The sequence below is a fragment of the Denticeps clupeoides genome, chromosome 4 (genome assembly GCF_900700375.1).
Source record: "Denticeps clupeoides chromosome 4, fDenClu1.1, whole genome shotgun sequence".
Taxonomy (NCBI): domain Eukaryota; kingdom Metazoa; phylum Chordata; class Actinopteri; order Clupeiformes; family Denticipitidae; genus Denticeps; species Denticeps clupeoides.
Genome location: NC_041710.1, coordinates 11,391,603 through 11,411,401, shown reverse-complemented (window position 1 = coordinate 11,411,401; position 19,799 = coordinate 11,391,603). Strand labels below are relative to the sequence as shown.

General features: G+C 43.5%; 1 protein-coding gene across 2 annotated transcripts; it reads left to right on the top strand.

Annotated features, from left to right (window-relative positions):
- Positions 1–2,640: 2,640 nt before the first annotated feature.
- Positions 2,641–17,862, top strand: jcadb (junctional cadherin 5 associated b). Of its 2 annotated transcripts, none has more exons than XM_028977862.1 (4): positions 2,641–2,914; positions 5,337–5,866; positions 6,887–12,381; positions 13,783–17,862. In XM_028977862.1, the coding sequence occupies exons 2-4, from the start codon at positions 5,505–5,507 to the stop codon at positions 13,815–13,817; spliced, it is 5,892 nt and encodes a 1,963-aa protein (XP_028833695.1). In that variant the 5' UTR covers positions 2,641–2,914; positions 5,337–5,504; the 3' UTR covers positions 13,818–17,862. The 2 variants fall into 2 exon arrangements, with proteins under 2 accessions (XP_028833695.1, XP_028833694.1); XM_028977861.1 differs by having other exon boundaries at positions 2,641–2,946.
- The last annotated feature ends 1,937 nt before the right edge of the window (positions 17,863–19,799 follow it).

The following is a 19,799-nucleotide window of genomic DNA, read 5'->3' as shown; positions in this document are numbered from 1 at the left end:
TTTGCCTGTCTTGTTGTCACGTCTATGTGTTTTAAGGAAGTTCTTTCCTCAACTCAAAGTAATCAATAGTTACGTTATTGGTGCAAATTTATATTTACAAATGCATTTTCAGTCACTGGAGGATTGTGGGTAATTCAAATGCATTGTGGAACTTTAATTGAAGCCCCAGGGGCTTCTGGGTAAAGGTTGAGGTATTGATATCTTTCTGACCTTTAGTCCTTTTTTCAATGCTTGCTCTTTTCCTCACCTGCATTTTTTTTACCTTAATCTCTGTTATCATAATCTTCGAAATATGGTGCCAAAAGCACCAAATATTGGTGCCAAATGTTTATTAATTAATGTTATTTTCATGTTAACATTCATAACCACATACCTCCTAGCATCAAATGTACATATTTACAAATTAATGAATTATTATGCTCAGTAACTTTGTGCTGACTCGGAACATTTACTAATTTTGGCAACATTTTTCAATGAGCAATTGCACTTAAGCAAACATACATTTTCACTGCTTCCCTTTTTCTCCATTTTGTGATCAGATTAAATGAAGTCTTCTCCCTCTACATACACTTAAATAATGCAGAATACTTTACATTTTGGTGACAGTCAGTATGTACCATATTTACCTATTTTCCAGATTTGCATGTTAACAGGCATGCAGTGTTTCTATATAATTGTTTCCAGAATCCATGTTAAAGGGTCATGATTTCAGAATATTGTCACACTCTAATGGAGGTGTAGTGCAGGAGACAGCTTTGGTGTTCGCTAGAGGGCAGCATTCTGGCACACCATTCATAGGCAAGGAAACCACATTAGCTCTGCGAGGAACTACATCTGGCACCTTCGTCACTCAAATTGTGTTATTTAATATAGAAACCTTGTTCAGAAGCCTGTTCAGGCCAGTCATTTTAAAAGGCTATGCCACCAAATGCCACTTATACTGTGTGAAAAAGGGATGGGCATGATGACAAAGATGATTTTTTTTTTTTTTTTAAACTTTAGTCTGACCTTCAGTTTTCCTGGATGTGGTTGCTGGGTAGGGTAGAGTACTTCACTAACAAAGAGTAAGCCTTCGGGCCTATTACAGACTTCTTCAGGCCTATTACAGCTACTCAGATGGACAGAGAGTGTATGTAAGACAGAGAAAAGGATGGAGGAAGAAATGAGCTCAGTCTCATTAACTCAATAAATGTTGTACTGCTCCTATAGATCTTTCTAATCTCGTCTCTTTTTGCATTCTTGCTTTGGTGAACTATGCCAGTTTGTTTGATTTCCTTTGCATGATCTAGAGAAGCACAGATACTCACACATTCAGGCAGTCAAATGACTGTGCTGTTCAAATGAACCCAGAACACTGGCATTGCCACAGCATAAGGTATCAGTGTATATTCATGTAGGTCTGTGTTAGATCAGTCACACCTACTATATCTCATGCACTGCTCTGTTATCGCTGAGAAACAGCAAAGCAGCGGCATACTGGAATGTGTCAAGTAAGCTAGGCAGCTTAAGGCAGTGGCTCTCCAGCTTTTTCAGGCCATGGAATCCTGGGAGGAAGATATTTTATGGTTCCCCTCAACAGTAAACCAATAGTCATTACTATGGAGTTATCCATTGTGACAACATTACAGGCTTGTTCATGTAGAAATGCTATTATAACACTTATAAAATCTGTCCTTCTTTTAGAGATTTTAGAGATTAAATATACCTAAATATATGATAAATATGATAAATAAATATAAATATCTTAAACATATATACAGTACAGGTCAAAGGTTTGGACACAACTTCTCATTCAATGTGTTTTCTTTTTTTCATGACCATTTACATATAACCTTAATGATTATTTAAGTAACGTTCTTACACAACTTTCATTGAATGCCAGGGGTGGAGGGACCAGGAACCATTGGGCTAGGATGTACACTACTGTTCAAAAGATTTGGGTGATTTAGAAATTTGCTTGTTTTTTTCACACAGTCTTCATTAGAAGTCAAGATTAATTGTTGATGATAAACTTCCTCTCTTGATGTATGCAGATATTCCATCATTATCAGCCATTTCAACCAACCAGAGTTCATATACGACATGAATAATGGACTGGGATTCAATGGACCAAACAATTGTTTCCTAGCCAAAAAAAAAACGAACTTTGCTAAATGACCCTATGAATGGTGGTGCAAGTAAACCTCTTTGGTGGAGCATGGCTGTTTTTATGAGGGTCACCTTACTTTACTAATGATTTAGCTAAGATCAAATAAATGAAGTGATTGTGATTGTCACACGTGATACACAGCACACAGTGCACACAGTGAAATTTGTCCTCTGCATTTAACCCATCACCCTGAGTGAGCAGTGGGCAGCCATCCTTCCACGATGGCCGCCTTTATTTAAATGTCAATTGTCATTTACCTGCTGAGCTGAAGAATTGTGCTAATTAATGCTATTTACATCACTTCATTCACTTGTGCTGTGACTGTATCGTCCACTTCAGTCTACAGACAATGACATTATGCTACACTAATTTCACGCGCGGGAGCCCCAACCCCGGACCCACGCAGGACCCCCGCACTGAACCCCGCACTCACCTGGCCGGCCGGGCAGGGACACGCGGACGAGCGCCGGGCGCCAGCGCGCGCACATGCGGCGGCGTGCGTGCGTGCGAGCGAGCGAGCGAGCGTGCGTGCGCGCGCGGCGTCCCCCCCGAACGCCGAGTCCGTCGGCGCGGTCCGCGGACGTCTGACGTCAGCTGCTCGGCGCGGACGCGAGGAGGAAACTTCTCGCCGACTACACACTTCGGAAGGAACCATTTTGAGGATGACGCGCGCCGAGGAAAGCCCGCTCCGCCAGGCTGCTCGTCGGCGGCCGTGATAGGCATGCTCAGCCCCGCCGCTGCCGCGCCGAACGGACCAGCCTTCAGGTACGGTGCACCGCGCCCGCAGCCGCACCGGGGTAAGTGCATTCTGCAGCCGGCCTCCTCCTCCTCCTTGTAGGAGCGGCTGTGCGTGTGTGTGTGTGTGTGTGTGTGTGTGTGTGTTTTCTCGCTCTCCGCGTTTTACGGCAGCGGCTCCGGGTAAACACGCACACGGGCGTCAAGACGCATCAGTAAGAGCCTCCTGCCACCATCACGGCGCTTCAACTTGCGGCCACCGGCGGGCGGGAGGAAGGGAGGGGGCTGAAAAAAACACGGAATTGGCCATTTAGGCAGAGCCGCGTCTCAGATGCGCGCCTAGGCCAGAGACGTGTTTATGTTGGCGGCGGGGAAGGGGAATATGGCACGTCGAAATGGGCGTTGTGACAGGTTAGCGTGCGTTTTGGGGCCAAAGCAACCACAGTTCCTCGCTATTTCGCGACTTAACGGTTACGGGCAAGCTTATGGGGTTTTTTTTTTTTTTTTTTTTCTGACGCGCTGCCGCCGTACCTGCAGCACTGCGTAGCGCTGCTCGGTATGGACCGGGTGGCGCACCGCCGACTTGTAAAGATCACCCCGAAAGAACGGCCTGTTTGACGGGCACTACGGGATCCACTGCGGCGGCGGCGGCGGCGCGAGCAGCACGTTCCCGCTACTGTAGGTCACGTCACGCGGCCGCCTGGCGCACCTCCGGCAGGTCCCGCCGCTGCCGTCGTCACCGACATGCGGCTCCGGGTGCTGCTCGTTCGGTGCACGGGTGCTCATGCGCACGCAAGCACTTACATAGCTGTGCAAATTATATATGTGTGTGTGTGTGTGTGTGTGTGTGTGTGTGTGTGTGTGTATATATATATATATATATACACACACACACATACATACATACACACACTCATATCTCATATAAGTATATATATATACACACACAGCGCTCATATAAGAATATATATATATATATATATATATATATATATATATATATAGATAGATAGATAGATAGATAGATAGATAGATAGATAGATATATTCTTATATGGGAGCGGTGGGTTGAGTTGCTGGGGATTCTGCAAGTTATCGCGTGGATTGCAGATATGGCCAGCCGCGTTTGTTCATCTTGGGAAGGAAGTGGGCTGATGAACGTCGTGTGGCCAGAAGTCACCTGTGAGTGTCCGTGGAGGCCTCGCAGGGGACCGGACTAACTCTGCTGCGCTCAACAACTTTCACTGTTGCCATCTTACTTATCCAGCTTCTGATCAATACTGTGTGTGCATTCGCACCGGGATGTTTCTGCAGTGAGGGAGAGGCGTGTGTGTCTGTGTTCGCGCTCTCTTTCTCTCTCTCTCTCTCTCTCTCTCACACACACACACACACACACACAGGGACGCACACATACAGAGAGACAGAGAGAGAGAGCTTTTACATAATGAAATCCAGAAACATGAAAACTATTTTAGGGTTCAGCTTCAGTCCGGAAGTCTGTTTTTTGCTCCTAATCCTTTGCTCCCTGATAAAAGGTAAAAGGCCTGGGGACCCCTGGGGTTCCATGAAACATGGGCAGGAGGTCCAAAATGAACAAAATTGTTCAATAATCCGCATAAGATGTCTTCAAATGCCTGCAATGTCTGAAATATATTCAAACTCAGTCTTACCTATTTCACAAGTATAAAATATTAGTTGTTGTTACTATAATTGTTTGTTTTATATTTTATGAGAGTGGTAGTAACATAGTGGGTAACACGCTCACCTATGAACCAGAAGACCCAGGTCCAAATCCCACTTACTACCATTGTGTCCCTGAGCAAGACACTTAACCCTGAGTGTCTCCAGGGAGACTGTCCCTGTAACTGCTGATTGTAAGTCGCTCTGGATAAGGGCGTCTGATAAATGCTGTAAATGTAAATGAGATATTTTACACATATGGCTAAATGTAATATGTGTTGTGCAGGTCTAATTGCACACAGGCTGCTGTGTACAATAAAACTTTTTCTGGGGGTCCCTGGCCTGAAAACATTTACAGCATTTACATTTACAGAATTGGAAACCACTGACAACTCACCTGGAAATTAGTGTTGAAATAGAAGGTGTGTTGTGGCATTCATTTTATACTTTAGACCGCAGATTTCTTGGCTTTGGTTAATTTTCTGTGAAGACCATACACATAGAACACATTTTTACACTGGACCCACAAAAATATGAACATATCATATATCACACATATGTTTTTGAGAATTGCAGCATCAGAAGATCATGAAGGTCATTGGCACTGTTGTGGTATAGGTTTAGGCTAAATATCAGGGTTTGTGGTAGGTCACCATCAAAGATGAATTTGTCATCATTTTCTATGAATTCTGAACCTCTGCCATCTTTGTATTTAGCATGAAGGACCCTAACTTTCCTGTCTCTGTATCTTCTCTTTTTCTGTCCCTCTTTAGTAGTCATGGCTGCTTCTGAGCAGTTGAGTTCCTGCCTCCATCAGAACTGCTTATAAAGACGCACACTGAAAACATAAACAACACACATGCATTCATAGCACTCACACAGACACCCTTTTCCCCTTGTGCACCCATACACACACGCACACACGCAAACACACTCACACCATGTACAGTGTGGAGGATCTCCTGATCTCTCATGGGTATAAAGTCTCAAGGAATGGTCCGGCTCCTGCGTCTGCATCTTCCTCATCACTGCCCTTGGACAAGCAGCATGGTGATGGTCGTCGTGATAGTGCGGAGAGTCGGCCAGGGGGCAGGGGCACACTGAATGGGTTCGAAGCAGAGGGAGGTGCAGATGGACGGTCAGACGCACAAGCGGGAGTGGTTGTGCATAGACCAGCCGCAGTGAAAACCCACCCAGGAGAGAACATTGAGAGTGGTGAACGCAACCAGAGGAGGAAGGATGGCCCCACCGGTTACCTTAGTGACCTGCAGCCCCTGGGAGACTCTTTAGCTACGGATAGTGGGTGAGCTGCTGAAGTACTTCTGTTTTTACACGGGCGTAGACTCTCTCCCTGCATAATGAAAATGATTTCATTTAGTCAGGTTTGTCAGTGACATTTCAAAAAAGGATTTTTGACTCTTTAAACTGCTTGTATGCTGTATGCCTGTATATTCGGCCATGAAGGATCTTAACATAGCTCAGCTGTAATGTCACTATTAATAATTCAATCTCTAAGTCTGTATGAGTAACCATAGGTAGGAAATATTTTCAAGTGTTTGAATTCTTAGTTAGGGTTTTTTTTTGCCTTCCTAGATTGGTTAGTTTTTCCCTCATTATAGAGCTAAAATTATTGGTTCAGATATTGCATAAGCAACCTTTGGGCCAAAGAGTGTTTATAGTATGAGATAAAACTTTATGAATTATAAACTACACATTTATGAGTTATAAACTACACATTTAAAATGTGTAAATATATGTAGCCTTTAATTTGTGATTACATTGTGAACACATTATTCTGAAAAAAATTATACTGAAACTAATTGTGTAGCTATTTTTCAAATCCAGCTATTCATGGTGCATGTACTGTATATTTAGAGGGAGCAAGGTCACTTCACTTTAGTAAGGCATCTGACTTGTAACTATAGTGGAAATGACCAGATTGATGTATAAGTGATTAATTTTTTGGCTAATGACAAGCATTCGCAAATGGATAATTGGCCTGACCTGTTGACTATAGCTTTTACTCTGTCTGTTGGCATATGAATCAGAAAGTGAAAGATAGTGTTTAAGTCTATTAAGAACAGCTTAATTTAAGTAATCTTTCAATAAGTGAGATAAATAATTTTGTTGTTGGGTTGTAATTTACAATGCTTACAATGCAGAATCAGTACTGAAAAATTTAATCATGTCAGTTCTGAAAAATGGAACAGTACATGAATGATAAAACAGTGTGACTAGTAAAAATTAGCTTAAATGGACCTAAAATCTTCAGATTTAAAAAATTTCCCAGCCCTATGCGATATGTTTTTTTTATTTGTCATAGGTTCTATGATGCCCCGAGCCTGACATACTCTGAACATGCAGATGAGAGGGATGTGTCATACTGGAGGCGGAGAGGTCAGGACTTCAGTGCCCTGCTTGATTATGCAGACCCCCGAGAGCTTAGGCTTTCTGGGGGGTTCTGGAGGGGTCCAGTGTTGCCTGTAGAGGAGCTGCGGAGTGTGGAGCGGCCACTGCCACGCTGGGAGGAAGGTCCTTGGATACGGGAGCTGGCAGACTCTGGCCCTGAGACCTTACGTGTGACAGGAGAGAGGAAGTGTCAAAGCCTAGGAACAGATGAATGGAGGCCAGCAGTGGGACTTGGAAGACAGCTCTCAGATGGTGAGGCTGAGCACTGGGCACATGAGCAGCAAAACAGGTTCAGACCACAGGAGTGCATTGCTCCACCTGCAGTCCGTGTAAAGTCTCAGTCTTTGCCCCGAGTCCTTTCACCAGAGGACCCACAATATGTTGAACCCCCCCAGACTGGGCCTCTAGCCTTACCTGTGCCTCCTAGACTAAATGGCAATGTCTCTTATGGGCGTTACCATAGTGAATGGGCAAGCAGTGGAGAGCGGTGGAGCAGTCAAGGTCAAAGTCAGGGTCAAAGTCATGGGCCTGTTGCAGTTTTACCAAAGCCTCGGTTCAGCCGGCCTGTAAAACCCCCATCTTATGAGACTCACCAGCAGAACAGGGGAAGCTGGGAGACGTTATCCTCTGAACCAGGATCGAAACCAAGAGAACGAGCAGTGTGCTACTCTCAAACTGTTGAGTTGTTCAGAGACCGGACAAATTGTCTCTCCCAAAGTGCAGAACCTATCAAAGACCGGCCTACTTGTTTGTCACAGAGTTCAGAACCCCTTCGAGATCGTTCTCTTTGCCTTTCTCAAAGCTCAGAACCCCTTAGAGATAGGTCTGTATGTCTCTCTCAAAGTTCAGAACCTCTGAGAGACAGGTCACTTTGTCTCTCTCAAAGTGTAGAACTGCTTAGAGACCGGTCAATCTGTCTCTCCCAAAGTGCAGAACCACTAAGAGAACGGTCACTCTGTCTCTCTCAAAGTGCAGAACCGCTAAGAGAACGGTCACTTTGTCTGTCTCAAAGTGCAGAACCGCTAAGAGAATGGTCACTCTGTCTGTCTCAAAGTGCAGAACCGCTAAGAGAACGGTCACTCTGTCTGTCTCAAAGTGCAGAACCGCTAAGAGAACGGTCACTCTGTCTCTCTCAAAGTGCAGAACCGCTAAGAGAACGGTCACTCTGTCTCTCTCAAAGTGCAGAACCACTAAGAGAACGGTCACTCTGTCTCTCTCAAAGTGCAGAACCACTAAGAGAACGGTCACTCTGTCTCTCTCAAAGTGCAGAACCATTAAAAGAACGGTCAATTTGCATCTCTCAAAGTGCAGATCCACTAAGAGACCGGTCAGTTAGTATGTCTCACAGTGCAGAACCCCTTAGAGACTGGTCAGTTGTTCTGTCTCATAGTTCCGAGCCACTAAGAGACTGGTCAGTTGGCCTGTCTCATAGTGCAGAACCACTAAGAGACCGGTCAGCTGGTCTCTCTCAAAGTACAGAACCACTAAGAGATCGGTCAGCTGGTCTCTCTCAAAGTACAGAGCCACTAAGAGAGCGGTCCTGTGGCCTATCTCATAGTGCAGAACCATCAAGAGACTGGTCAGTTGTTCTGTCTCATAGTGTAGAACCACTAAGAGACCGGTCGCTATGCTTCTCTGATCCTCTTAGAGACAGATCTCTTTGCTTCTCACAGAATGCAGAACTGTTGAGGTCCGATGTTCAAAGACCAGATCTGCTGTTGCATGATCCTTATGGGCCTGGTCTGGAACCCCCTGGCTACATCCCACCACCTTCCTACAGAAGAGTGCCACCTTACAGAGGTGCTGATGCAGCACATATTAGGTGGAAACGGGAGCCTGTGAGTGCTGAAATGGGTAGGTGGTTCTCAAGACAGACAGGAATTCTGAGGCGGGAAGACAGGAGCACAGCTATTGTCAGGAAACCTCTGCACCCTGGAGCCATCATCCCAAATCGTCCAGGTGTTGTGCAGTTCCTCCCTTTTGATGACCCTCGCATTAGGCACATCTCAGGAGGACCTTGCGGAAACTCGCTTACTGATGCTGACAAAATCCGACAAGTCAGCAAAGAGCTTCCCACTGCTGCGGTTTTAGGACAATCTACACATGACAGTGCCTTGATCCCCACACAGGGGCCATGTCCAAACACAGATACCCAAAAAATCTGTGAACAGGACAACACCAATCGATGGCACCGGGTCTTGGTCAAAGGTGGTGAGAATGTAGCATCAGAACAGAGCTGTGTAAAGTTTCAAGCAGGGATTCCTGTAAGGCCCACTCAGCAAATCAAGGCTGAGCGTATAGCAGAGCAGCCAAAAAGAACAGACAAAGTAGTAGAGCAGCCAAAACGGACAGACAGAGCAACAGAACAGCCCAAACAAACAGATGTAAGTGCAGATCAGCAGACCAGAACAAGCAAGCCTCCAGAGAAAGATTCTTCTGAAAGCTTACACCTCGTGAAGAAAGCAGAGCCAACCATTGAACCAGATAAACCCAAAAGTATGAAAAGAAAGCTCAATGAGACAATTTTCTGCCTGGTGTCTGTACCCCTCCTCACACAGTCAAGTGATGTGACCCAGGATCAGAACGACAGTGATGAAAAACATCCTGAAACATCTCCAGTGAGGGTACCCCCACCTCCACCTAGCACCCCAAGTGAAAAGAGCAATACCCTTAGCTCTGGGCCAAACCAAAGCCTCAAAAGCACATCCACCACCTCCACTGATTTGGAATTACAAGCCCTAACTGGTAGTGTGTCAAGTAGCAGAGCCCCAAGGCGAGGACATCATCGAAGGAAGGACTCACACTCTAGGCCCATTAAGCCAAACCCACATGAGGCATTACGGCGCTATTCGGGGGCATGGCCAGGGGATCAGTACCGTGACCAAGAGACACAAACCAGCCCAGGGCCTTCTAAAAGTGCCCCCACTTCAGGTCCTCCCAACACGGAAGCACAACAGCCACCAGCTGCAGCCCCAGCTGCAGATGTCCCTGCGGAAGGCGGAGTAGGTGCGGAGTGTAGTGCCCCCTACGGGTATCCCATGAAGGGTCAAAAGAGTCTGAAACCTTCCAGCAACAGTGCATTCTCACGAACAGGCACCTTCAGCAAGAGCACAGGTTCAGGGTCACATCACAAACCACCACTACATCCACCACCCCACCCGCCACCTCCACCGCCAAATCAGCCGCCTTCTCAACCTCCACCTCCACCGCCCCCCCACCCTCCAGCCCAGTCACCCACCTCAGGAGAGGCAGCAGAACCCAAGCCAGCTTCTGAGGCCTTTGGACAGTTTCTATTAAAACCTGTCAGTCGAAGACCATGGGATGGCATTGAAGAACTGGAGACGATCAATAAGGAGCTTCAGGATCAGGCAGGGAAGCGTCCCACTGTGGACCAGTGCATTGAAAATCTAAATGAGGCCTACAAAGACATTCTGGAGCTCAGCACTGCCAGCAATAACCTATCCAATCTTCCCAGTCTCTCCAACCTGCCTCAAGGCTCCACCATGCAGATTCCTAATCGGATCAAATCAAAGCTGTCCAATGAGCCGCTGGTAAAGCCTGGTGGCAGCCTCCGATCTGGTTTGGCAAGCTGGTCTGGATCAGTTCTAAGTCTTGATCCAGAATATCGTGAAGTGAAGAGTGCATTCTCTCGGCCATCTACTGGAAAGAGTGTCAGTTTCAGCAAGCAGCTGAGAGAGGAAATATGTCTTGGACCTACAGCTCCAGCTGAGACTGGCTTCCGTGACTACAGATCTGTTATGTCCCAGATCTCACACCGAAGATCAGAGCATGGCAGGACAGTGAAGCTAGACCTCCCTCTTCCAAAGGAACCAATAACCAAGGATTCACAGAGCACACAGCTTGTCTCAGTTTCCTCAGCCGCAGAGGTGCCTTGGGCAGACCGACAGCCCATGCAAGACGCCTCTACCCTCACTAGCCCCCCTGACTATGAACACATCTGTCAGTCACTGCAGATGGCTCGTGAATCTGGAGCTGTTAGTCGAGGACCTGCTGTCAAACCCAAAGCTGGGAGCACAGTTGGCTCAGAGACACCACAGTCTGCAGCAGCGATTGGAGGAACTTCAAGAGAGGAATGTTGCTTTTGTCAAATGGAAGCTGAGAGACAGAGGCAGGACTCCATTCTTGCCATGAGGGAAGAGAAGGACTCAAGTTTTACAAAGGTGACAAGTCAGAACAACCGGTTCCTTAGTAGTAAGGGTGTTCTGTGCAGCCTTGCTCCTGCAAAGCAACAAGGTGATCGGGACATGACTGTGTCCACAGAAAGTGACTCCAAGGTGCCATCTGATTGGAGAACACAGTTGTCATTTGCAGAAAAGCACTTGGAGACCCTTCTTATGGGTGGTAAGGCTGAAAAGGATGTTGATAATGAATTGAGTGGCCAGAGTCAGACAAATGCTGAGGAAATCACAGAGAATGAGTCAGTAAATGATCAAACAACCAGAATTGATGTGTCTGCGGAGGTCCTTACTACAGGAGAGCCAGGAGACATGAATGAAGATGAGAGAGTGGCAGACAATGCAGAGACCGAAACAGTTACGGGCAGCACACTGACTGAACAGATAACAGAAGGAAGAGATGATAGTGAGGAGAAGCAGAGGAGTAAGGGTACTAAACAACAGGACCAACCTAAGCCCAGAAGGGAACATAGCCTGAGTAGAGCTGCTGCCCGAAACTATCCTGGCTTGGACCCAGCCCTTTTGCAAGAATTCCCCCCTGATCGACTGCCCCTGTCAGTGCTGGCACACTCCAACCGGAGGTTGTCTCTTGGGCCTGACTGGGAAAGGAGAGGATTTGAAGATGAAAGGTGGGGTCATAGTGTCAATGGAGCTAGAGAGAGACGGTCCTTGGATGCAGAAAGACGGGGTTTGTGTGGGGAGAGGTGGGGCTTAGACAATGAGCAGCAGGGGCAAGGACCTGATAGTTTGAAACAGGTCATGAATGTAGAAGCAAGAGACCTGGGAATTGAAGGTCCGGATCACAGACAATGTATGGGTGAGATTGGCTATCAGGGTAATAGACAGGTTGTTGGTGAAGAGACAGATGAAAAACATAATGAGGGTGAAGGTTTAAATAAAGAAAGTCAGCGCTGCTGTCCCTCTGAAAGAACTGACATACTGCAAGAAAGTGTGCCTGTATCTCCTGGTCAGAAAAATGTGCAAATGGATGGTGAAATTAAGGACGTGCATTCAGTGTCCAGCATCAGACAACTCGGTCTCCATAGCACAGATTCCTGGGAAAAGGACGAGGGAGCAACAAGAACAGAGGAAAGATGTGTTGAGGAGCAATCCTTGTCTGCCTCTTTGCAAATCCAAACTGGCACAGGGGATCAAAGAGAATCGTATTCAATCAAGCCGAAAATATCACTGGACAACCAGCCTTGCTCCTCAGGTAGGTTTTAACTAGTTTAATGTTTCTTTTCAGTTGGAGATTAAATAAATGCATAATAGAATGTGAATAGAATAGAATTTTCTGTATCTGTTATCATATATCATTAATTAACATGTCTAAATTTATGATCATGTTATCATGTCACAGTTGGACAAAAGATTGATTATAAAGACTACCAAGACTACTGTTTTAAATAATATTAAAAAATCCAGTTTTGTTCATGTTTCTTAATGTTTGCGTGTTGTTTCAGTGTTGATATTAAAGCTATCGGCTAGAAGGGCACACTTATAAATGTGTTGCCACAAGAGGGAAGTGTTGTATAAACTACTATTTCTGAATCTGGACCAGCATTCATCTTTGCTTTTTGGGTTTTTCCTTTGCCACAACAAATATTAAAAATATATATATTTTAGTCAATGAAAATTGAATTGTAATCTCTTTTTTTAATAATGCAATTCATTTTAAGCCAGTCAATATAGTACAAGCACCTAGTACAACAGATGAAAACAACATTTTCTTTTAGTCAAATCCATTTCATATTTAAAACAAGGTTATCTAAAATCTTAAATTTTTGTTACCTTATAGACACATGAATACACTACATCCATTCCAGACATGGAAGATGCTCTGGTTTGTTCCCTGTTTTGTTCCCACAAATTCTGTTTCCTTTTCCACTCCATTTTAAAGAAAGTGTGTCCATAGATGGCTTCATCATTTTCTCCCACCCATCTGTTCACACATCAGAAGTATCCTGAAATCGAATTAATGCTGTGATTGTGTATTGCGGAAGTAACATCATCTATGCGACTGGATGGGAGATAACGGAAACAGAAACCATGATATAATTATTAAACAAGAGGAAATAACATCTTGTCGAAAATGGAGCTGTTAGTCGAAAATGAAGACATTTTAGTATAGTTTTTATCTTGTAAACAATATTTAGTCTTGTTTTTATTCATCAACAATATTTCATGTTATATTTCATTATAGTTATCGTCACAAGACCAGCATTTACATCTCCTCTTGTCTACATCACATCCGTTGATGAAGATATTTCATCATAAATTTAGTTGATGAAAACAACACAACACTGCAAAATAATCGCTTTATTGCTAAAGTGAAGTGATTATCAATGCAGCACAACAAAATGTGTCCTCTGCGTTTAACCCATCACCATAGTGAGCATGAGCAACCATGACAGGCACCCGGGGAGAAGTGTTGTTCAGTGGCACCTTGAGATTTGAACCTTTAACTTTCTGATTATGGCTTCGCATCCGTACTGCTAGGCCTTCACTGGCACTGTTATTTTTTTAAATCTTTGGAAGCCCAAATCATAGTGTCATTAAAAATGATATTAGCCCTACTTTGATTAATTTGTAACATCCTTCTTTTCTGTTTCAGAGTCACTGGAGACCAGTCATACAAAGGAAGACTAACTCACAAGGTCAAGGGGTCATCATACAAGGTCCAGCTTTCTTCTCTGTGACCTGGTTGTGACTTCTGCAAGAATGCCTTCATTTCATAGCACTTCTCCCCCAGCACACATATACAGATATGCACATCCTCTAATGTTCACACACACACACACACACACACACACACACACACACACACACACACACATTCATATAAAATATATATAAGCATTGACACATTAGTATTCACACACACACACACACACACACACACACACACACACACACATTGCATAATCCAACAGGCATGCAAACAAGACATACACTCACAGAGAAATGGCCTTCTACTCCGACAAGAGCATTGTGTATGAACCCCACTCTGTCCCGGGACAAGCCTGTTGGCTTACTGAGAGTGCTGTTCCACTGCCAAAGGGAGGTATGCCCCTTAACAACCCACCCTAGCAACCAACTCCGCAGCCACCCCACCCTCCATGTGACCCCTTACAACCTGCCTAGCAACCATCCTGACAAACTTCCCTAACAACCAGCATAACATTCTCTCCAATACCCTCAAACACACCATTAGGATACTTCTTGCAACCATCAGTAATTTTCTTTAATACAGTTTTTTTAGACGCACTTGTGAAATCCTTCTCTGCCCAAGCTTTATAACCCAAAACCACTGAAACTCCATGCGCCCCCTCCTCTCTGACTGGGGGATGGATTTGTAGCGGCTTTGCCTCCTGGATGCGTTTCATTTGCTGAATTCATGGAACTCTCGTTGTCCTTCTGTATCCCTCGCTCACCGTGGAATCCTTTCCCTCCTGCATCTGCTGTTGTTCTGTCTGTCTCTCCGTCTAGACATGAATGTACCGTAAACACTTTAACCCTCTGAGAGTATTATTTGAATTTTTTAAACAAGAAATAACTAAACTGAATAGAACTCCCTCTCTTTTCTCTTATTTTTCACAAGAGTTGTTTTGTTTCAACCAAGAGTCACCAAACACCAAATCGGCAGGATCTTCAGATGGAGGTGATGGCTCAAGAACTGTTTTCATTTCCTTCATGCAAAACGGTGAAACAGTGAATCAGTTGCTTTGTTGGGTTTCCACTCCATAGTGCCCGCTTACACCGAGCTCATCCACCACACTTTCCATGATGTGTGAATCTCTTCAGTGAAGGGGCAATCTGTGTGGTATTTAATCTGATCACAGGTAGATATGTTTAGTGGAGATCCAGTGTCAATTGTGTATTTCAAGTCTTTGATTTCTTATGAGGGGTATTTATAAATACTTTCAGACACGTTCAACATTTGTCATGAACAACATTTCTAATTACAGGGTAACGAGGTTGTGGATATGCTTTAGGAATCTATATTCTCACATCTATTTTAATAAGATGCAAAGTGTACAAGAGATCATCACATAATAGAACAAAAATCATATTTAGACAATATTTGCAAATGCTCCATAATGTCAAATACTTTGAATACTGACATTTGACTTGGGTCTCTTCATGAAATTGTGGGAGAATTGATGATTTACCGCTGCACAGTGATTGGTTTATTTGGTTAAACATGAAGTCTGGCCAGGTAATTTTAGGAAGCAATAAGTGGTAAGGTGTTGTGTGGCTATTGGTAGGGACTTTTAAACAGGTGTTTTTGTGATGACGGGACATTGGAAATTGATGAGATGGAGCAATATCAGCGAAAAAATGGAGACCCGTGGCTCCAGTTAAAACTTGGAGCCCATTTTAGAATATATACATGTGTAAAGGAAAATGTCTGTAAATGTCATACACATCTTTTTAGTTGCGTGTGAGTGTGTGTGTGTGTGTGTGTGTGTGTGTGTGTGTGTGCATGTGTAGGGTTACGTGCCTATGAGATAGTGGGTATGTGTTTGCCTCTGTGTGCTTTTTTTCCCCCATCATTTGATCTGCGTTCGTGTGCACTGAAGGAGAAGCATTGCATTAAATATTTATTTTTGTTATCATTAAAATTGTTAAGCAGTCTGCATAATGTACAAAATAAAAAAAAGTCTATTTTAAATATTTTAAGAGATATTTTGTATTTAAACCATAATGTTTTATTTCTCTGGTCTTGGATAACATTGGCAGTATCACATATAGTGATCATACAAGAGAAGAATATAATTTTGTAGTGCTGTGTAAGTGAATGGGGAGGAAGCACCACGTCTTGCACCTGCTCCTTTGGTGAGCTTGAAGAGCCTAGGGGTGATAAATGTGATTCTTGACTTGGTGTCTGGACTCATGCATTATGCCAAGAAAGTGTATAAAATATTGCATTTATGTAAGAAATGGACAGAAGTCCCTATATTTGCCACCTAAGAAAGCTCCAATATTCAGCCAGTATCACACCTCTTACATTGATCAAGTTTGTACGTTTTAGCAGACTCTTTCTCAGAGTGAGTTCAAGGTATACACATTGCATATCATATCAGTGCTTTATCCTCAGCATCAGTGACTTTATCAGTCTTAGGTTTTGTTGAAAGCTGAATGTGGCCTTATTTGATTTCTTTGTTTTGTACTGTATGTCTTCCGTGTCAAACCATGTATTATGTTTGCTGTTCTGGGCTCACAACTACCATATTTTCTAGAAAATAAAATGGAAAAAGGAACAAAAAATAAATAAAACGCATTTTCAAAATCCATTATTGCAAACACATGGCCAAATATTTCTTTGCCAAACATTAAGCAGATGTTGTATTCTGTGTCAGTCACCGTGAGACCTGTAGCACGTGGAGGATGAGTGTGTGTGGGTACTTGTTACTGATTTCCACTATGGAGGGTCAGCAGATCACATTCACCGCCCCACCCATGTCACAAGGAATTTTATGTAGCATTTAGCGCTGTCCCAGCGCTTAGTGTTTAGCACCTACATGAGGCTAAAGGTCAGCCTCACAGGGTCCTGGTTCCGAATTGGTAGATCAGGGTCTACAGAGTGATGCTATCCAACCTCAGATTCTCTTTTCTTTTCGTTGTTTACCTCTATGTGTTACATTTTGATGAGATCATAGACCATGCTGTTTAGAAGCATTTTTTTACAAATCAAAACTTTTAGCTCCTTTTCTGGAGCAGGAGGGATGATGTATATGTATACTTAATCACTGGAGCTTTAAAATCTTTCATCTGTGATGTTTGATGCACTCTAAGATGTGTAGGTAGGAGGAGAGCTTTTTTCCACATGTTTAGGTGCTTCATTCTTCAGATTAGATTCAGATTCGTTCAGATTAAGGATTCAGATCCAGTTTGGGGAAACGACAAGGAAAAAGCTGCAGGCTGGGACAATTAAAATCAAACTCCAGGGCTGAATCAAATTCTTACATTCCCTTTACCTATGGGCCATTTGTGAAGGCAGATCTGAAAACCAGTCCATTTGATAGGCCCTTTTGTAGGATGTGGAAGGCCCTGTGCTCGCCATGGAGGGGCCTTAGACAACAGAGACACAGAGGCCTCATCATTTCTCTCCTTGCCTCCCCCTCTCACATCTGGCCCAGCCCCCGTCACATCCCCTCTCGGTGGTCTGGAAGCAGGCTGGCAAAAGTGCCAGTGCAAGGGTTGGCACCGGGTGTCATTCAGCAGTTTCTGCACTGCAGGTTTCTGTGCGACATGAATACTTATGCACACAATGTTGTACTGTTGTTCTATTTTCATACCAGATTTAAGTGCTTTTTTCTACTCACCGACATCCTTTTCTTTCTTCCTTGCATGAAGTGCAGCTGAGAGGAAGAAAAAGACAATGTTCTGTTTTATTTTTATTTTTTTAATTAATTTTATTCATGATGCATTAATTTGCACTTGGTATTCCAGTAGGCTACCCTATGAGCAAACATTATCTTTCATATCTTTATTTACCAAAACTATGCCAAGTATTTCCAATTTTAAAAAATGCTATTTTTAGATTAAGGGAAAAATAATTCTCCTGTTTCTCAGGCAGTTCTCTGCCTGTGTGAGGATGATAAGATTATGAGCATAATACATAGTCATATGGTTGTGCTGCTGTTGTATTTACACACAATCTGATTCATAAATAAACTCTTTGCATGAAGGTCGTGTTTGTGTCTCTTACTGGCTGCCGACCATGCTGTTGTCTGTTGGCATTTATTCATTTTAGGACATGAAGTAGACATTCTGGTCATGTTTTGGCTTGTCTTGTTTTTTATTTGATACAGTTGAATGTCTCATGTCTGTGAGAAGGAGTGAGGGAGAATGATCTGGCAGAAGCATATTTCAGAAGGCAGATTAGATGGATGTCCTCCAAACCAGCTAGTGCATGCTGGGAACTTTTTAGACTCCATTCATAAAGCGCTTTGCCAGTGTTTGGTTCCCACTGGCAGATCGCAGTGTGATAGTCTGGACATCTTAATGTGCTAAAACCACCAGTCGTACACCCCAACTTACAGATTCACATCCATAGGTACTTTTTGTTTCCTGACCAACAGACACACATAAATAAATAGTTTATAACTCACCATTATAACTGCCATCTGGCTGGTGAAATAATTCCTCTGCAGAAGATCGATATGTTTTAATCTTCCCCTTTAACTATAATCTGTCCAAATAGATTTCTGACCTCTGACTCATCCCTCTGCACGATCTTGTGACCTATTAACATTAACATCTGGTGCAGTTTAAACTAATATATACTGTTGCTAATTAAACTAAACATGACCATCAATGCACATTTTTTCTTAAATGTATTTTAATGATAGATGGTGAAATAGCTGTTGAACTGAAGTGGACATGTACAGATAAGCTATCAGGACAGAGTATGGTAAGTAATATATACTTATATTTTGTTCTTTGAAATGCAGAACCGCAAATGAGGGATAACATTACATTTTGGTGCTATGTGAACATAGGAAATGCTGGGAAACATTGGAAACTAAAAAAAATATATTTTCTTACAATAAGATGAACAGAAGAAATTTGTATGTAAAATATGAAATAACATATAAGCATATGCTCATGACCACTAAATGAGAGAAACCAAAATTGCACTTCTTGTACACGTCATTGCCTGGCCGGTACAGAGCTGTCCATGCACTGGCCACTGCTACATAATCTGTAACACACTCAGGGGCGGCATCATGGGCATCTGCATTTTGATTGCACGGACACTGCGGTTTTCTATTCTCTGTTTGCGGGGAGTAAGGGTGCTCTCATTTTGTGAGGTGAGCAGCAGGAGATTCTCTGACTGGCTGGAGCGGCATCTAACAACCAGCTCACAAAATAAAACATGTTGCTGAAGTAGCCCCTTATTCGAATAGTCAGTTCCACCTTCTGATCCACAGGCTGCAGTACCCGTATTACGCCTGTAGTAGTGGTGGTAATATCCTAGTGGGTAACACACTTGCGTATGAACCAGAAGACCCAGGTTCAAATCCCACTTACTACCATTGTGTCCCTGAGCAAGACACTTAACCCTAAGTTGCTCCAGGGGGGGGCTGTACCTGTAACTACTGATTGTAAGTTGCTCTGGATAAGGGCATCTGATAAATGCTGTAAATGTAAATATGGGTGTAGTTCAACGAGGCTTACAGTCAGGAAATCTTTTTCAGAAATAAAGAACGTTTTAAATCTGTATGTGACGATGATCTCTGTGCCCACTCAGCATCCTGAACTATTATAAAAGGTATCAAGTGTTAACTGTCTGGCCCAACACTGTTTTCACTGAGAATTTCACATGGGAACTGTGTGTTGGATTGATGAATGACATTCTTTCACAAAAAAATACAGTTTAAAAGCTCTGGGCCAATGAAAACTCCCTAGTTAAGGGTAAAATAGAATGTGTAGAAATAGTATCAACTAATATCCTTCTGGCCCAGGGCTCCAAATGGGCCAGGACTGCCCCCAAAAACATACCACACACTGGTAGCAGGTAGAATAATCTTTTTAAATCACTGTCTGACGCAAGCATTACAGGCATTTCTAAATGTTACTTATATGTCAGTTTTCAGGTCATGGCTGTGATGTTCAAGATGA